This window comes from Cervus elaphus, chromosome 25, assembly GCF_910594005.1.
Source record: "Cervus elaphus chromosome 25, mCerEla1.1, whole genome shotgun sequence".
Lineage (NCBI taxonomy): Eukaryota > Metazoa > Chordata > Mammalia > Artiodactyla > Cervidae > Cervus > Cervus elaphus.
This window is the reverse complement of record NC_057839.1, coordinates 24,917,986-24,937,681: the sequence shown is the minus strand read 5'-3', so window position 1 is coordinate 24,937,681 and position 19,696 is coordinate 24,917,986. Positions and strand designations below refer to the sequence as shown.

Genomic DNA, 19,696 nt, shown 5'->3' with positions numbered 1-19,696 from the left:
CCAAGAGATGTTTTTAATCGGCCAGTCTATAGTTTTTCCGTGATAGATGAGATGACGAGGCTACTGGCAACAATACAAGAGTTAGAAAAATATAAAATGTCTTGTCCTTAAGAATATCTAAGGCAGGGATCATAGCTTTTATTCCATTGAAGTGATTGGCACTTACCCATTTGGTTTTCCAGAGTTTGTTGGGGCTGGGTGGCTACTGTGTGTACCATCATCTTTTAACTTGGCTGAACTATCAATGAACCAGGCTCAATCATTTAGAGGAACTTTTCTGATTTGAGAACCTTATTGAAACACTGGCTTGTCATGGTGGCAGGAGGGAGAATAAAGTATACTGCAGATTTATGTTTGGCGCTTCAAGGGTGAGGCCAGCTGTGGTGTTGAACACATAATTTCCATTTGATCAAGAGCCCTCTTGGGTTCTTATATTGGTTAGTCTTTAGTTTAAGTTTGCTTTCAGTAAGAGCTCAGCATTATGGCAGGAGCCACATTCTTTTTTTGGCTGACTAGGGATTGAACACTGAACCTTGGCCATGGCAGTGAACGCCTGGAATCCTAACCACTAGGCTACCAGGGGAACTCAGTTTTTAAAAGGAGTGTGTACTTGGTGTGTGTGTCAGGCAGATGGCATCACAGTACTGGAAAATAGTCTTTCTGAACACTGCAGAGCCAAGTCTTTGGCCACATACGATTTTCTTTTTTTCCCTTCTGGAAGGTGTACTTTTTATTAGACCATTTTGAAGGGGATGGGAATCATCTGTCAACCTGTGACATTTCCTGAATGGGAGAATCTAGAGCATTTTTAGTATAAGCATGTAACGTTAACATCAACTATGAAACACAGTGGTACGTTGAATTGGCCTAGTGGCCCCACCTGCAGGATTGCTTTAATTTCCTACTCTTACTGCTGAGATTTTTCCAAATTCTTATCAGCCATGTTCGGATACTAGGGTCCATTCCCACCATGGGCACACAGACTGAGGAGTTTGTTTATTTTATTTATTTTTTAAAATTTATTTAATTGGAGGCTAATTACTTTACAGTACTGCAGTGGTTTTGGCCATACATTGACATGAATCAGCCATGGGTGTACATGCATTCCCCAAACTGAACCCACCTCCCTCCCCATTCCATCGCTCAGCGTCATCCCAGTGCTCCGGCCCTGAGCACCATGTCTCATGCATCAAACCTGGACCGGCGATCTATTTCACATATGGTAATATACATGTTTCAATGCTATTCTCTCAAATCATCCCACCCTCGCCTTCTCCCACAGAGTCGAAAAGTCTGTTCTTTACATCTGTGTCTCTTTGGCTGTCTCGCATATAGGGTCATCGTTGCCATCTTTCTAAATTGCATATATGCGTTAATATACTGTATTGGTGTTTTTCTTTCTGACTGACTTCATTCTGTATAATAGGCTCCAGTTTCACCCACCTCATTAGAACTGATTCAAATGCATTCTTTTTAATGGCTGAGTAATATTCCATTGTGTATATGTACCACAGCTTTCTTATCCATTCGTCTGCCAGTGGACATCTAGGTTGCTTCCATGTCCTGGCTATTGTAAACAGTGCTGCGATGAACATTGGGGTACACGTGTCTCTTTCAATTCTGGTTTCCTCAGTGTGTATGCCCAGCAGTAGGTTTGCTGGGTCGTATGGCAGTTCTATTTCCGGTTTTTTAAGGAATCTCCACACTGTTCTCCATAGTGGCTGTACTAGTTTGCATTCCCACCAACAGTGTAAGAGGGTTCCTTTTTCTCCACACCCTCTCCAGCATTTATTGCTTGTAGACTTCTGGATAGCGGCCATTCTGACCGGCGTGAGATGGTACCTCATTGAGGTTTTGATTTGCATTTCTCTGATAATGAGTGATGGTGAGCATCTTTTCATGTGTTTGTTAGCGATCCGTAGGTCTTCTTTGGAGTGTCTGTTTAGTTCTTTGGCCCATTTTTTTATTGGGTTGTTTATTTTTCTGGAATTAAGCTGCAGGAGCTGCTTGTATATTTTTGAGATTAGTTATTTGTCAGTTGCTTCGTTTGCTATTATTTTCTCCCATTCTGAAGGCTGTCTTTTCACCTTGCTTATGCTTTCCTTCATTGTGCAAAAGCTTTTAAGTTTAATTAGGTCCCATTTGTTTATTTTTGCTTTTATTTCCATTACTCTGGGAGGTGGGTCATAGAGGATCTTGCTGTGATTTATGTCAGAGAGTGTTTTGCCTATGTTTTCCTCTAGGAGTTTTATAGTTTCTGGTCTTACATTTAGATCTTTAATCCATTTTGAGCTTATTTTTGTGTATGGTGTTAGAAAGTGTTCTAGTTTCATTCTTTTACAAGTGGTTGACCAGTTTTCCCAGCACCACTTGTTAGAGATTGTCTTTTCTCTGTTGTATATTCTTGCCTAGACTAAGGAGTTTAGTATGTATGTGCATATCAGAGTTACAGTCTAAGCTTTCAGGACCTCTCTTGATTTCTTTAGCATGGAATGTGGGAAAGTTCAGGGAGGAGGGGAAGACTGTTCCTTTGGGGGTTGCATGGGTGGCCTGGAGGCTTTTTCTCTTCTGGCTTCTCAAGCCAGGATTGGTGTTAATTTCTCTTTTATGTACCTCCTGGCTGGCCCCAGGAAACACCCCAGCCTGGGACATTTCATGCATTCATGTACCACAGTGCCATGGCTTTGCCTTATACGGAAAAGGTTGAGTCACTCTTGTGCTTAATACTGTCTCCCCTCCATGGGGCTGGGAAGGATGGTGACTTGGGTACCTGTGTGCAACAGAACTATAAGAGTTTGTTTGTTTCTTGCCTTAAGTTCTGACGTACACTTTCTTGTTAAAGCAGCTGAGTTTGATGTGGGGAAGAAGAATCAGAAAGTACAAAGAGCACAGAATAAATCCACTCCAGGAAGCTAGGCTTTGCAGTTTTCTTTGTTTCCAGTGTCAGTAGCAGTTTGGCCTTAACAAATTTACTTTTAATGTTTTCAGTCTTTCCCAAACTCTCTATTCTCATTGCTGTTCAGCTTTGGTGACCTCTTGACTTCAGCAGCTACAGCCATATTGCCTTTCAGATGGGACCCCATCTCTCATGATAATACATCACTTCCTTCTACTCAGAGGAGAGAGTTTCAGCATTAAAGCACTGTTTGGACATCTTGCTTCAGTCCTGCCCCTTGCCACTTACTTGGTCGCTAAACAGTGAGGAACCTTTACTTTCACCCATCATTTGGATGAGAACAATTGTTGCCAGGTCCTGAAGAATCTTATCCTGTGCCCCTGTCTGGCCTTGTTTTTCTAGAAAGTTTTAGCTTTGAGAGCGTGGTATCTTCATCACCATAACTGGTAGGGTTGTGAAGTGTTTGGGTTTTTACCCTACTTAAAAGCTTAGCAAGCCAGGCTGTCACTGTTGTTTCATGGATGCTGGTGGAAGACAGATGAAGGGCTTTGTCTTTCATGCATAGAAGCAGCATGAGGATGAAGCCAGGAGCAATAGGGGAACTTGCACCAGTAAGTCCCACCGTGGCCATGAGGAGGAGCCTACTTAAGTAAAGAGTGTGTGCAGTGTGTTTGTATTAAACTGAGGAGCTTTTCTGTTTGTCCTGGAGAGAATTGTAATAATTGTTTTTACAACATTCTTTCTTTGACAGATTTTTAAAACACTTGTTTTGGGGAAGAGGAGTTTGGAAGTAAATCTATAGAGAACTTAAAATAGAACTGTAGCTTGATTCGCCATAATTTTCTGATCTTGAAGAAAACCTTGAGCTATTTAAATCAAAGAATGTGAAATACACGATAGTATGTTTTATTTTAAAAGAAGTGTACTATATATATTTGCCTTGATGCCTTTACAGTGTCTTTACCTTTAAAGTTTTTGAGTGAATATAGTTGTTAAACTTTCAGAATGGTGCTCTGGTTTATCTTAGGTAGAAAAAATAGATTAACAGTGGAATCCCTCTTACAAGTTTTTGGTTACCAAACAATTGAAATAATTATAAAATATCCTACTTAACCATTTAAAATTCTCGGGAATAAATAAGCCAGTGTATTACTAGTTTCTAAAGTTAGTCAGATTTTATATATATGTTTATCTTATAATTTGTTTCAGTCGTCACTGAATTTTGAAAAGCATTCTGAAAACTTTTCATGGACAGAAAATCGTTACGATGTGAACCGCCGACGACACAACTCTTCAGATGGCTTTGATTCTGGTATTGGACGTCCTAATGGAGGTAAAGTTGCTGAGGAATAGTAGAGTTTAAGAAGAATTTTCTTCACATTCTTGCAGGAATTGTTTTGATTGTGATTGAGTCTTTAAGCATAACCATCTTTGAATTTGTAATACTTTGCCATTATTTTGAAAAGGTAACTTTGGAAGGAAAGAAAAAAATGGATGGCGTACACATGGAAGAAATGGTACTGAAAACATAAATCATCGAGGGGGATACCATGGTGGAAGTTCCCGTTCTCGTAGCAGTATTTTCCATTCTGGAAAAAGCCAAGGACTACATGAAAACAACATACCTGACAGTGAAGCAGGGAGGAAAGAAGACAAGAGAGAACGCAAGCAGTTTGAGGCTGAGGATTTTGTAAGTTGCTTGTAATTTTAATACGAATGAGGTTTCTACAAGTGCTATTTAAGCATCAGATCTCTCAGGAGATTTAATCAGTACACATCATTTTCTCCAGAGATCACACTTGACAGGTTCAATTGTTTTTTAATTTTTATTTATTTATTTTGGTTCAGTTATCTTTAGTCTTTACATTTCGTTAGGCTTTCTGTACGTAACTCTTTCCTTCCCCAATCTTCTTCGTTCCTTACGTTTGTTTACTTATTCCTGTGTCTCACCATGTGGTTTTTTAAAACTTTGGATAAATTTATGTCATTTTATTCTTCATAGAAGTTAAAAAATTTCCCTTTTCTAAAAAGCAAACATCTACTAAGCCTAGCTTTAGAGTACACATTCAGTGCTCAACTCAGTTTTCTTTTTAATAACCTGAGCATCACTATGTGAAGTAATAAACTTGTACTTTGCTTTGAGTGTGAGCTTGTTAACTAAAGCATTCAGGGATGCAAACCTAAGAAGAATTAAGGATTGGTCTGATTTCCTCTTGTCTGCTCTTAACCTTATGCTAAGAGAGGATGATTTCTCATTTTGATGCCAAGACTGCATTCTCCTGCATTTGCTTTCTTCTTTTTTTTTTAACACTTTTTCTTCATGTAGTTGAGGATGAGGAGAGTATTTAAAGACACTTGTTTTCTTCAACTTATCGTGAGTATAGATATTAACCATTTTAATTGTTACAATAAGCAGAAAGTAAGATTTATGAATAATTAGTGTTGTTAAGAGTTCATTATGTCAAATTTGTCAGTATATTCTTGAGATTACTTTTAAAAGGAATTTTTTTTTCTTAAATATGGGCAGTTTAAACATTTGCTCTTTTTATTCCACCTTTTATTTCCAGCCATCTCTAAATCCTGAATATGAGAGAGAACCAAATCAGAATAAATCTTTAGCTGCGGGTGTATGGGGTAAGTAATTTTTGATCTATCGTTGACTGGTATAAAATGTTATTTTTAGGTTTCACATTTGTGTTTTTTAAAATAGTAGGCTAGAATTAAACTTTATCTTTTAAATACCTGTTTTTGATGTGCTAAGCTATAAAAAAAAGGTAGCACTTTAATAAAACAAGATATTGGGGACAGAAGAAAAGCTTGATTTGGATAATTATTTACACATATTAGTACCATTAAGTATATTCAGATATGAGTTTTTTAAAAAGTAAGTTAAATGTAATGAATTGATATCATTTGGAGAGCAGCTCGATAATCTGTTGAAACAAAAAATTTAGTTTAACTCAACTTACAGTTTTTCAAAGTTGAAAACTTAACTGGAAAGATTTTAATCATAGTGTGCTATAAAAATAATTTTTTACTTAATGAAAATGGTTCTACACAGACAGTATTAAAAGTAATTGTCTAGAACTAGTCTATGTTTGAAATTATTTGCCTTTTTGGTTGTCAAGTCTTGACAGTTTTTCTGGTAATGACTCCCTTTTTAAAACTGCTGAAAGTTTAATTTGATAGCATCTACAGAAGATTAAACTGCACTTAGAGTAACTTAATTAGCTTTTTAGAGATTTAAGTGAAGTTTAAAATAATGGAATAATTTAAAATATGAAGATTTGATACCTGAAAAACAAATTTAATTATTTGATACCAAATTCAGAGGCGATGCATCTGCTTTGGAACTTGTACACACGTTCTTGTGTTTTTCTATTGAAAATAAGCAATTTACCAAAACAAAAGGATCGTGGCTTATGACAGCATAATAGTCCTAACGATAAAGGCATTATTTTAAACTTTGCCACTTCCTGTGCTGTTCTTTATTGTATTTGGGGGTGATATGCTGGGGGAATTATTTTGTTTCTTTTGATCTCCCAATTTATTTAAGGGCTTCTTGAGGGTGGGGGTGGGGGTGGTCAGACACTTTTGTTAGAACCATGTGAATGGCATTGTTTTTTCTGTATTGCAAATTAGTATTTCTACCACTCTCCCCAGGCCTACACGCCCAGACACACACATACCCAACCAAAAAAATCTCCCAAGCTCCTCTCTTAGGTATGTTTCCTTATTATTCAGTTTTTCTGGGAACAGCTGATTGCATAAGAATATATAGAACCACCTGCAAGGTGTTAAATAAAATCTCTTAAGAAATTAGGAATAATTTGGATTTGATTAAAATGAAAGTAAATAAAATCAGGAATGTTAGTGAGCATTTGTCATATAAAACTACCTATAGATACTACTGGTACTGATCCTTGGTTAATAATTTTAGAAATGATTTAGAAATACATTTTTTAAAATATTGAGAATAAAATGTATTAATATAAAGATTTTGGTTCTACTGTTTCAGGGTTGGTCTAAGGATTTTGAGCACTAGTTGAAAAGATGTTTAAAAGGAAGATGTACTCTTTACTGTGTCTTAGGTAAACTAAAAAGTGTGTCTGCATTAGAAAAAAAAAAAACTGTGACTTGATTAATTGTTAAATTCCCAGTACTTCCCATAGGAATACAATGAAACTTTCATTGTATTACACTTCACTATTCCTTTCTTAATTTATGCCCTGGGTTCCCAAATATTGTTTTCCCCATTGCAACATTTAAAATAGCTATGTTCCTGAGGAAGACAGAGAATTTTCAGTAGAACTTATCTAGTGCTACTTCCTTCCAGGTAAGTCAAAATTTAATAATGGAAATGTAATATATATTAAAAAATACCACTGGTTTGTCCCTGAAACTGTCCTTTTGTAAATCAAAAATTGCAAGAGTCTAAACATAATATCCCAATTAAAAAAAATAGTTTGAAGTATTAATAGCTAAGCTATTTAAACCTGTTGTTATATATGTTTAACTCTACCTGGAACTTAGTTTTATTGGAAACTCCTTGTAGTTTGTAACTGACTTTTGTAGTGTTTTTATCTTAACCAGGATTACTGTTGAGCTTGATTCATACTAAATTTATCTCCTATATCTAGCAATTTAAATATAAAACAAAAAATCAAGGCACTTCAGTGTTCCTGTGAGAATTTTAAAATAATTTAGCTGGGTGATTGATTTGAGTAGTGAGAAAGAGAGAAAATGATATGTGTTTGTATGCAGTTTGAGACATTAGTAACTATCAAATTGACTTGTGTTTTTAGAAGTCCTACTGGCTATTCTGTGTTGACATAATATGTCAGCAACATAGTATTAACAGAGCCTAACATTTTGTGCTTAAGATACTAAATAATGAAAACCTTTAGTCACTATTAATTAGTTTTGTTTCAACTCAGCATTTACATTTGTGTTTCTCCTTTGATAATTTGATGAACTTCCTAATTTTTGCTCATATTTGATACAGTACTATGAATTTTATTTGTTTAGCCTTCTAAATTAAAGCAAGTTGGTGACCAGTTCTTAAAGATGGATTGTTTTCTAGAGAATTCTAATGATACTAGCCACTAGCATACAGGTTGAGTGACATGATAACACTAAATGAGGTTTAGGTCATGAAAACAAGTGAAAGTGTTTAAGGTGACTTTGTAAAGGGATTAAGAGAAGGGAATAATCTTTATCAGATTGCTTTATATAAAAGTATTCATATATTGGTATGATTCTACGTTCTTCAATGTCTCAGGTGAAAACAGTTGTTAACATAACAATAAGAAAAAGGTAATATAACACATGTTCACAGTTGAGAAGATGACATAAGTAAGAGAGTTAGAGATAGTGTTATCAGTTAAGTTGTTTTTGTTTTAGAAAGCCTGCTCTTTTTCATGAGTAATGTGGGTACCTTGTTAAAGGAAAGAATATCATGCCTCTTCTTTGACATTATGTCAGTGAAACTCATGTGACTAAAAGTCTCATACTACTGTGAAACAAGATTCGTACATTATATAAAATATCAAAAATAGCAATATTCAAATAATACCAATCTATAGAAAAATAATCTTTAGAATATTTTTGTCCTTTAAAATTAGTGTTCAGATGGCTTTATTGCTATGGTACCGATTCTTTGCTTCTGATACTCATATGTTATTATGTCTTATGTGATTGAGTTTCCTCTTCAGATTAGTGTGAAAGCAATTAAAATACTATTTATCCTTCACTTGACTATTATTCACACAGTAAAGTTGCCTCTTATATCACGATGAGGAAACTAAACTAGTAACTGTCATCACTGTGATGATGAGGGGAAGGGTGGACCCTGACTTGGTAGTGTACACTTACAAGACTCTTATTTTGACCATTCAGTATAGGCTTACTAGTAGTATTTTAGTTGAAAATGGTATACGTTTTGAACTGTCTGACCTAGCCAATACTCTAATCCATTTTCTCCAGTAATATAATGTAGTGGTTAAGTGCATTATCAGATAGTTCTGGGTGCTAACATTAGGTCTTTTACCTATTAGTTACTTAGACTTTGGGAAGGTTACTTAATCTCAGTGAATTTTCTTGTCTGTGAGATGAGGATGGAGCACTATGCTAATACTAATGAGAAAAGCATTGTTAATATTAAATTATCTGTTAAATTGGTATCCTTGATCACGTTACAGCTGTTTAATATGAGTTAGCTAATTATGTTCAAATCCAGTAAGTCAGGAAGATTCTGATAGATTTACAAAAAGACAAAAAGTGATAGATTCAAAAATAAAAGTGAAAACTGATTGAATCAGAATATAAGGCAACCATATGGAGAGCATGAGAACAGAAAAGAGAATAAGGAATTGAGATGTCAGCTTGAACTTATGCATGTGGCCAACTTACTTTGTATTATACGTGGCAGTGTTTTAATTCTAATTTTTCTTCAAAAGATTGAGCCTGTCTCCTCCACTATTGCCTTTGTATTTAAGGAACAAAACTTACTACAACATTCAAAGATATTGGGAGAGCATGAAATAACAAGATGATAAAACAATATTTAAAGCCAGGTATCATCAGATTACAGTTGTTTGTGAGGATAGAAGGAAATAATGATATGAAAATCCACAACTCATATTTGCCTTTAGGTGTTTTGAAGGTAGTTTGAATATCTGCTTATATGAGCTTGATAATAAGCATATATGATTTATAGAAGGAAGTCACCGAAGTCACTAATTCTTCTTTATAAGTGTTAGCATCTTTCATCAATGCATAAATTTTCTCTTTAAAAAGATGAGCAATTTGAATCTTTTTCATGAAGTTTACCAGTTGATAAAATGGAGAAAGTACAGAAGGGGTCATTGGATACTGTTTGAATCTAACAGATTCAGCACCTAGCTCAGAAGGTTCATGTCAAGAGAATTTGCACAGATAATCTGTGAATAGATAAACCAGTTTATAAGTAATAGAAATGATGCAGATTTAAGTTACTAGTGCTGCCATCACCTTTTCCATTGCTTAGATGTGATTATTACCATCAAGAACCAGTTTTCCCACCCTTCTTCTTTCCCTTCTCCCTCCCCTCTCCCCCTTCCTCAGACCTCTCCCCCACTTATCTTTTTGGCTTCTGTGTTCTTGTATTGATATTTAACACATTAATTTGAGTGCTTAGCTAGAATGTCTCTATCAAAAAGTAGGGGCTCTGAAGTCCAAGTTCTCAATTTTGGTCAGCCAGTCTCTTGATACCAGCAGTTCAACAACCAGCATCTGCTGCTCTTTGGAGAGTCTTCCAGAGCATCAGGGAAGGGTGGCGGGAATTGCCTGCAGCTCACCCTGAGGACACAGACACTGGTGGCACACACAGTTGGGAACACTTCACCAGGTGAACACCTCTGCTGTCAGCCGCCGTGCCATCCTGGCCCATTAGACTAAGAACACATTTCTTGTTAAACAGGCAGGTTTATGTAGTGTGTTCAGCATAGATGTATATGATATAGGTTAGTCTTTATTTTGTTTATTTCTGTTGTAATTTTTCTCATCTATACTCTTGTGGTTGTTCAGTTTAAGTTTTAGGTTTAAAATTCTTCAAAAAGACACCTTTAATTTGAAATACAGTTGCCTATTACAGTGGAGATTGTATATGACTTTTCTGGACATTTTTCTTTAAAGAGAACATTTCATTGTAACTCTGAGCCAAGAACTGTTGTTTTTCATTTTATAGATGAGAGTAGTGATGTTGGAGCAAGTATCAAAATTCTGTAAATCTGGTACAAAAGCACATCGTCTTAATTTCTGTACTATTTGAATATGAATGCTTAGTAAGTAAATCAGCACTGTGTCCGACTTTCTTTTTCCTCCCAGTCCCTTTCATCATCTTTTAGGTAACTTTATTATCTTTTACTTTACTACCTCTTGTCTGTGACTGATTTCTTAGGCTTCATCTTTCTTTGTAGCATTTTCTTTCATTCTTTGCACCAAAGACCTCTTTGAGGAGACTGTGAGAGTATTTCTTAGGTATCTAGAAATCCAGTTTTAGGAAAGGTGGACTTTGTAGTCAGAAATTATATTGAGGCTTAATCATACCTGCATGCTTATCTGTTCTCCTCTTCTGTCTTCTAGTTTTGATGAGTGATGACTTAAGTACAAAAATATTATTTCTTTTTCATCTTGTACCCTCAGCCTTCAGTGTGAAATCATTTACTTCTGCCTAAAGTACATTGTTTAGGATTTATTTTAGTAAAGATTTTACTTTAGTAGATTTATGTTACTTTTCTTGGTGATTGATTTTTGTCTGAAAAGATTTCATTTCTGTATTCTGCTTTATAAGGCGTTTCCAAGTCCCACTCTGCAATCCAAGATTCTACAGTGGAAATTAGTCCCCTCCTCAGCTGTTGGGTTTCTTTGTGCACACACTCTAAGCTGAAGTTTCTTCCTTTACTTTATTTATTCTCTTGAAATACAGGTTGATATCATTCATTGCTGAGGAACCTCCTCCTGTTCTTTATTGCTGTATTTGTTTACCTCCCTCATTATAGGGGGGCTTCCTGGTAGCTCAGATGGTAAAGAATCTGCCTGCATGCAATGCAGGAGACTTGGGTTAAATATCTGGGTCGGGAACATCCCCTGGAGAAGGGAATGGCAACTCACTGCAGTATTCTTGCCTGAGAATCCCATGGACAGACGAGCCTGGCAGGCTACAGTCCTTGGGGTTGCAGAGAGTCAGATGGGACTGAGCAACTAACACTCATTATGGTAATTTTAACATAAGGATCTAAAAGGGAAGGAAGATAAACTTGTATGCTTAATTGACGATATTGGAATAGAAGTCTTTGCCAGTCATGTATGAGCTTATTGTGATGTACAGATAAAACCGCCTCCTACTTCAGCACTTGGATTTTTCTGAGATTAGACCTTAGAGACTCTAAGACTTTTTGCATTTCCCAGCATCAGTCAGTCATCCCTCAGATTCCTGAGGTTCATTAACTTAGATTTTGAGTACCAGACTGTTAAGATTTTCTCTTATATTCTAATTTAAATAATTGGTAATTTCAGGAGTCTTTTTACTATTTTATTTATGCTGTCACCTTCTGCGTACCAGAAGTAATTGTAAAACTTAAAATTGTTTAGCAGTATTTCTGATGTTCTTCATTGGCCTCTGTGTAAGATCATTATTCTTCATTTTCGTTTTGACTTCAATGTGTTAGTTCTTCAGAAAAACTATATATTGGTAATGTAATTAGTGTCCTTGTGTGCCTGAAAATATTTTTCTTAGGTTTCACATCTTGGGCCTTTGTAGGTAGCTGAGAAGTTGGAATGTTTGCCCTAGTAGATAAACTTTGAATGTTTAACTTTCAGAAAGATGAATCTTTTCTCAGTTTGCTTTAGGTTCTTGGGTGGTGTGTTCTTTGGTTTGTTTGCTTGTTTTTGCTACACCACAGGGCTTGTGCAGTGAAAGCACTGAGTCCTAACCACTGGACCACCATGGAATTCTCAGGTTCTTGTTCTTTTATTTTTTTAGCATTACAATAAATGAACTACTTTATCAGCTCTATAGTTTGAAGAGTTAAGTTTCAGAGGGACTTTGAGAATGCCTCTCTCTGTATCACTAGTAGTCCTTGTTTAGTTTTTGAGATAAACCAGTAGAAAATTTGGTTTGTTTGATGCAGGCCATCATTATATACACATGTACTACTCACTTTCTCATAGGATCATATCTTAAACTAATTTTAATTTACATTTTCTGCAGTTTTGTTTCCAGTTAATTCTTTTCTTCGAAACTCTTCAGTGGTGAAACTGATGGCTTTCAGAGTTTTTCTATAGGAAGAAAGACATGTTACTGCCATTATTGGGAACGTGCTCATTGTAACACCTGTTAAATTACACATTACCTGTTTGGTTACACATTAACTGATTAAACTCTAGAAGTTATATTTCATATTTTAGCAAATTTAGTTGTCTTGAGAAAAGCTTTCTAGTACTGTCTTCAGAAGCATGGATTGAGTTGGATCCCCTGCAGCTTGCACAATGCCTTCAGTGTAGTTTGGATGGCCAGTTCATTCAAATTATATTTGAATAAACTGGTATGTGAAAACATAGTTCCCCTTTTCATTAGTCATAAATTGAGCAGGAATTAAGAAATAGAGGGACTGTAGATCCTTTCTTACTGGTAATAACTATGAATGAAATAAAAAGAATTAGGAAAACTCTTTTCAGAATGGGAGAGAGGAAAATGTATCTTGTATTTCACGTCTTAAGAACTGTTAGGATGAAATTTATAATTGAAAAATATACTCAAATGTAATTAAATTTGTCTTGGTCATAGTTACCATTCTAGGTCACTGTCTAACTGAATTCATATCTGAATGTTAGATGACATTGCTGAGTTCCTTGCTATGGTCTGGTGATTGTTGAAACTTTATTTCTCAAGCAAGAATATAATTCATACTTACATAGCTTAGTTATTTTATCCAAGAAGCAGCTGTTATTTCTAAATACAGTAAAGTTTGGAATATACTATTCTTTGGTGATTTAATTTTATGCTGAAATTTAAACTGTATAACTGTTGCTCGTGCTTTATTTATACAGAATATCCCCCGAATCCTAAATCTAGAACTCAAAGGATGCTGGTCATTAAGAAAGGTAATACAAAAGACTTACAACTATCTGGATTCCCAGTAGTAGGAAATCTTCAGTCACAGCCAGTTAAGAATGGGACTGGTCCAAGTGTTTATAAAGGCTTAGTTCCTAAACCTGCTGCTCCACCTACAAAAGTAAGTTCTAAATTGTTAAATATGCAAGTTATAAGTTGATATCAACTGAGTTACTTTGGCCAAAAAAATGTTGAAAAATTCACATCAAGGTGGGGAGGGTATTGGTGGGCTGCTGCTTTCTAAGTGGAAAGTGTTGGGCCATTGTGTATCCTTAATTACCTTTTAAGTGGTTTGTGTGTTTGTATGTTTTCTTGTTTTAGTAGTCAGTAGTAAATCTGTAAATACTTGTTTGCCAGATGCATCTGTGATATATTTGCTTAATAATGGTTTAAAATGCTGTCCTTCATCTTCAGTTTTAGGCTTTTGGAAGTCTCACTTGTGTTTTCTTGGTATTAGGCAAGAGAAACCTAACTTAAGGTTTATAAAACTTGGAAAAAAAAGCAAGGTAGTTAAATGTTTCATCTGAATATCAGATTTGGATTTTATTTGTTAAAAAAAAAAGGAGACCCATGTAGAAATGATTTTAAAAAATTAAAATTATTTTTAAAAAAATAATTTTTTTAAAGTCATATTTAGTCATCTTTATTTTATAGTATTCACTTTGTTCTCTTTCTCCTCTATGTAATCTGTTTAGATACACATTAATTAATGTTTGTGTGTTTTTTCTTTAGCCTACACAATGGAAAAGCCAAACTAAAGAAAATAAAGTTGGGACTTCTTTCCCTCATGAGTCTACATATGGTGTTGGCAACTTTAATGCTTTTAAATCAACTGCCAAGAATTTTAGTCCATCAACAACTTCAGTGAAAGAGGTATGGCATTTAATAAAAGTACTCCTGAAGAGCCAAATTATCTCAGTCATGATAATTTATTATCTCAGTCATGATAATTTAATTAACAGTGAACAAAAGGCATAGATTCATTGAACAAATTCATTAAAGAGACTTTAGTTCTTCCAGAATTCAGATACTTCTTTCTGTTTGCTAACTAATGTTGCAATTTAAGGAGGGATAATTTTAAAATTTCTAACAAAATGTCCAAATAACCTAAAGTGTAGAAAATTCTGTGGCAAAATAAACATGTGTAACCCATGAACCAGAAAGAGTCGCTTTAAAAAAAAGTATTTATTTTTGGTTCTGCTGGGCCTTCATTGACGTGCAGGGTTTTCTTGAGTTTTGGCAAGCGGGGGCTACTCTCTAGTTGCAGTGCCCGGGTTTCCCTTGTGGAGCACGGGCTCTAGGGTGCTTAGGCATCAGTGGTTGCCGCATGTGGGCTCAGTAGTTGGATCTCCTGGGCTCTTGAACACAGGCTCGGTAGTTGTGGTGCACAAGTTTAGTTGCTCCTTGGCATGTGGAATCTTCTGAATCAGGAGTGGAACCCATGTCTCCTGTGAAGTCGAGTCCAACTCTTTGTGACCACATAGATGTAGCCCACCAGACTCCTCTCTCCATGGGATTTCCCAGGCAAGGATACCAGAGTGGGTTGCCATTTCCTTTTCCAGGGTATCTACCTGACCCAGAGATCGAACCCACGTCTCCTGCTTGGCAGGCCGGTTCTTTACCAGGGAAGCCCCAGAAAGAGTAATTTTTAAGAAAAGAATTATGAAAACAGATGTTTTTACTTTTGTCATAAAGTTATGTTATGATGTAGGATTAAACCTTGACTTAAAAATGAGGATTTATATACTCTTCTTTTGGGGATGATGGACATTTTATTAGTATTAACACTTGGGGCAGAGAAGAGGAAGAAGAGAGAAAGATGCATATTTACTGACTTTGAATACTTAGTAGCTTACACATTTCTTTCTCATTTGGCCAGCTTTCTGAAACTTCTAGATCAGGGACTTCCTGACCAGTTCAGGGACAAGAGACACTTGTGACTATATTGTAGTCACTGAGATTGTTCTGGGTACTATATTGGAGCATTATAACCCCTCATTGACTAGTTCTCAGTCATAGAATTTTAGAGCTGTGCTAGAAGGACCAACATTCCCAGCTGGTTAATTGTGGCTTCAATTCATTATAGTCTGCAGATGTTATTGCTAAGTTAAGCATTTTGATTTATTCCCAAGGCTTAAAATTCCTGTGACATAGAATTGCAGCATTCTCTTTCCTTCTGTGTTCCACTCTCAGTATATGAAAAGTAAAAGGACTCCAGTACATGTCCCTTTCCCACCCTCCTCTGCTCTTCCACAAAACTTCCCTTTTGAAATCCTATGTGATAAACTCTTAGTGTACCTGTGCATAAATAATTATACTAGTTCGTTTTAGAAGCTATTATTAGAACCTTCGAACTCTGTGGAACATAATTTTTAAAACTGCTTTTTAAAAAATATATATAAAAATATTTAAACAATTTCAGGATCCATTTTATAAAATAGTATTTAAATCTCCTAATTTAGAATGACAGGTTTTAGTATTATCAGACTTTGTTTCTCAGGTAAGAAAGATTTTATATTTAGTCATTCAGTGAGATAAATAAAAATAACAAGGATAGTGGAAAATAGAATTTAAAATCAATTTTGTATATTGTGAAGAAAATGAAATAGCCATTATAGTTGTGAACTTTATGTTGAATTACTTCTCTATGTATTTATCAACATTCTAAATTTTTTTCTTAGTGTAATCGCTCAAATTCTTCTTCACCTGTTGACAAACTTAATCAGCAGCCTCGTCTAACCAAACTGACACGAATGCGCACAGATAAGAAGAGTGAGTTTTTGAAAGCATTGAAAAGGGACAGAGTGGAAGAGGAGCATGAAGATGAAAGCCATGTGGGCTCAGAAAAGGTAATTGAAGGTGTAGGTAATTCTTGGCGTGACGTTAGCATGTCATTGGAGTAGTTGGGCAGATGTTATTTAGGATCTTTGAATATTTTCATATTTCTGAAAGCAAGGCTAGTTAGCTATTTGCATAAATAATGAATTCCTTTCTGAATAGATTTTTCTTACTCTAGTTGCTGTGCAAAAATGAAATTTAAAAACATTCCTGTTCATATTTGCACTTTTAGTTTTCCCCATCTTGCCTACCTTTATCCTTTTAATTTTGTTTTTGTCGAATAGATGTGAATACTTGAAGTTAGAAAATTGCCTTCACAACTTAGTTTTACATCTTCTGAAACTGTTTTCTTCATGATTATATAAGCATTACAGTTATGTTTTATCCATGAAAATCTAACCAGTATCTATTATAGTTGCCTTTTTTAATAACTATCTCTAATTTTTTTTAACTCTTCAAAAATCAGGATGACGACTCATTTAATTTGCATAACAGCAATAGTACTCACCAAGAAAGGGATATAAATCGAAACTTCGATGAAAATGAAATTCCACAAGAGAATGGCAATGCCTCGGTAATTTCCCAACAGATCATTCGGTCTTCAACCTTCCCACAGACTGATGTTCTTTCTAGTTCACTTGAAGCAGAACACAGGTCGGTGTTTTTACTTTTTTCTCTACCCAAAATTTTGATTTTATATGGAAAATTGATTTTTTTAACAACTTCATTGAGATATAATTTATATACTCTTAATTTCTTTACTCAGTTTGTTAATTTGGGGTATATTTGAAGTTGTATAGCTGTCACCACAGTCTAATTTCAGAACATTTCTTTACTCCATAAAGAAACCCCATGCTCATTTACAGTTACTCCTCATTGTTACTGTCTTTCCTGCGTAACCACCAGTCTACTTTCAGTAATACTTTAAAGGTTCATCCATATTGTAGCATGTGTTTCTCTGAAAATTGAGTGCTATTTATTTTCCATGGCTTTAGATTTTCTGTAAATCTCTTTTGGGTGGGGGCGGGGGGCGGAGAGGAGGGGGAGGCTTGTGGGATCTCAGTTTCCCAACCAGGGATGGAACCCAGCTCACAATAGTGAAAGCCTTAATCCTAACCACTAGACCACTAGGGACCTCCCTGTAAACTTTCTTAAGTTACATACATATTTAAGTACTCATGTTGCTTGATTTAAAAAGGTATCAGTGATACAGTTCTCAGGATTACTTTTTATGTTCAAATGTGTAAATTAAAATTTAAAATGAAATAATTTCACACATATATTACTAGTTATTATCAAGTTTCAGTGTACCATCACAGTATTGAGGATAGTTTCAACATCAGAGAGGTAATTATTGCCTTGTTTAAGCACCAAATGAATTAATAGAAATGAGTGCCAGAGAAATTCAAAGGAATTTGGGGTTAGATAGCATTATGGCTTGAGTACCAGTTTGAAGATTTTAGTTGGAACCTAAATTAAATCTTAAAGGGTGAGACAATACAGGCAAGGGTACTGGGTAGTCATTCTGAAATGGGGGTATGAAAGGATGTTTAGAGTAGAATATATGCATGGTTTGTTTTAGGGGTGATGTATAGCATGTCTTGACAAGAGTGTGGAGTCCTAAATGGAGTTAGAGATACATTGCAAAGGCAAGGCTTTAGAGATCTAGTCAAACTCTTTGAGTGCTTCAGATGAAGAAGGAGCTCTTGTCTTATACGTGGTTTTTGATAGAGTAGGATTTGTGACCCAGGTCTTCCACTTCTAGTACTATGCTTTTTCTAATGTAAGGAATTTGAATTTGTGGTCGTTGTGTGTTATGGAGTTTGTTCTTTTAGAAATTGGGAAGCTGTTGACTTTGGCAGAGGGTGATAATTGTGAAAGTGGTATTAGAGTGATTTGATAATAGTTTGAAAGAGAATGAGAAGCAATGCTAATGGAAAGGCAAAGTGCAGATCACTGTTATGATCTATTCCTAATTGTGGGGTTTAGTCCAGAGACCACAGAGTTTGGTGCAGTGTATATTAACTTGGGAGGCAGAAAACCAGAATTCTGCTTCTTTGCTATCAAGTAGGCAAAATTTTTTACTTATATGATCATGGTTGTTCATCTGTAAACTGCGGGTATACTGTGTTGTTGTTCAGTTGCCAAGTCATGTCCGAGTTCACAACCCCATGGACTGCAGCACGCTAGGCTTCCTCGTCCTTCACTGTCTGCTGGAGTTTGCTCAAACTCATGTCCATTGAGTCAATGATGCCATCCAACCATCTCATCGTCTGGCGCCCCCTTCTCCTCCTGCCCTCAGTCTTTCCCAGCATCAGGCAGGGTCTTTTCTAACGAGTTGGCTGTCCGCATCAGGTAGCCAAAGTATTGGAGCTTTAGCAGTAGTCCTTCCAATGAGTATTCAGGGTTGATTTCCTTTAAGATTGACTGGCTTGATCTCCTTGCTGTCCAAGGGACTCCCAAGAGCATTATCTAGCATCACAATTTGAAGGCATCAGTTCTTCACCACTCTGTCTTCTTTATGGTCCAGCTCTCACATCCATGCATGACTACTGGAAAGACCATAATCTTGACTATATGGACCTTTATCAGCAAAGGGATGTCTTTGTTTTTTACTGTACTATCTAGGTTTGTCATAGCTTTCCTGCCAAGAAGCAGTCGCCTTTTAATTTCATGGCTGCAGTCACCATCCACAGTGATTTTACAGCCCAAGAAGAGGAAATCTGTTATTGCTTCCATCTTTTTCCCTTCTATTTGCCATGAAGTGATGGGACCAGATGCCATGATCTTAATTCTTGTAATACCGAGTTTTAAGCTGGCTTTTTCACCTCCTTTACCCTCATCAAGAGGTTCTTTAGTTCTTCTTCGCTTTCTGCCATTAGACTGGTATCATTTGCATACCTGAGGTTGTTGCTATTTCTCCTGGCAATCTTGATTCCAGCTTGTAACTTGTCCAGCCTGCCATTTCGCATGATGTTCTCTGTGTATAAGTTAAATAAACAGGATGACGATAAACAGCCTTGTTGTACTCCTTTCTTAATCCTGAACCAGTCAGTTCCATAAAAGGTTCTAACTGTTGCTTCTTGACCTGCATACAGGTTTCTCAAGAAACAGGTAAGATGGTTTGGTGTTCCCATCTCTTTAAGAGTTTTTTACAGTTTGTGATGCTCCACACAGTCAAAGGCTTTAGGTGAAATTATGGGTATATTTCAAGTCTCTGAGCACTGATTTTTTGATGAGATTGTTTGACAGTATATAAAAATCTACAGAGTAGTCAATTTGTGACAGGTTCAGTTTGAAAAATGAGT

General features: G+C 35.9%; 1 protein-coding gene across 3 annotated transcripts in view; it reads left to right on the top strand.

The window, feature by feature from the left end:
- Nucleotides 1–19,696, top strand: part of GPBP1 (GC-rich promoter binding protein 1) — a 68,173-nt gene that overhangs the window by 45,237 nt on the left and 3,240 nt on the right. For 2 of the 3 annotated variants that reach the window (XM_043887519.1, XM_043887520.1), the window contains exons 4-11: nt 4,106–4,229; nt 4,363–4,586; nt 5,464–5,530; nt 6,560–6,619; nt 13,487–13,671; nt 14,283–14,423; nt 16,232–16,399; nt 16,855–17,042. In XM_043887519.1, coding sequence (XP_043743454.1) covers nt 4,106–4,229; nt 4,363–4,586; nt 5,464–5,530; nt 6,560–6,619; nt 13,487–13,671; nt 14,283–14,423; nt 16,232–16,399; nt 16,855–17,042 — 1,157 coding nt within the window. The remainder of the gene's footprint in view (nt 1–4,105; nt 4,230–4,362; nt 4,587–5,463; nt 5,531–6,559; nt 6,620–13,486; nt 13,672–14,282; nt 14,424–16,231; nt 16,400–16,854; nt 17,043–19,696) is intronic. The other variant, XM_043887521.1, reaches the window with a different exon arrangement.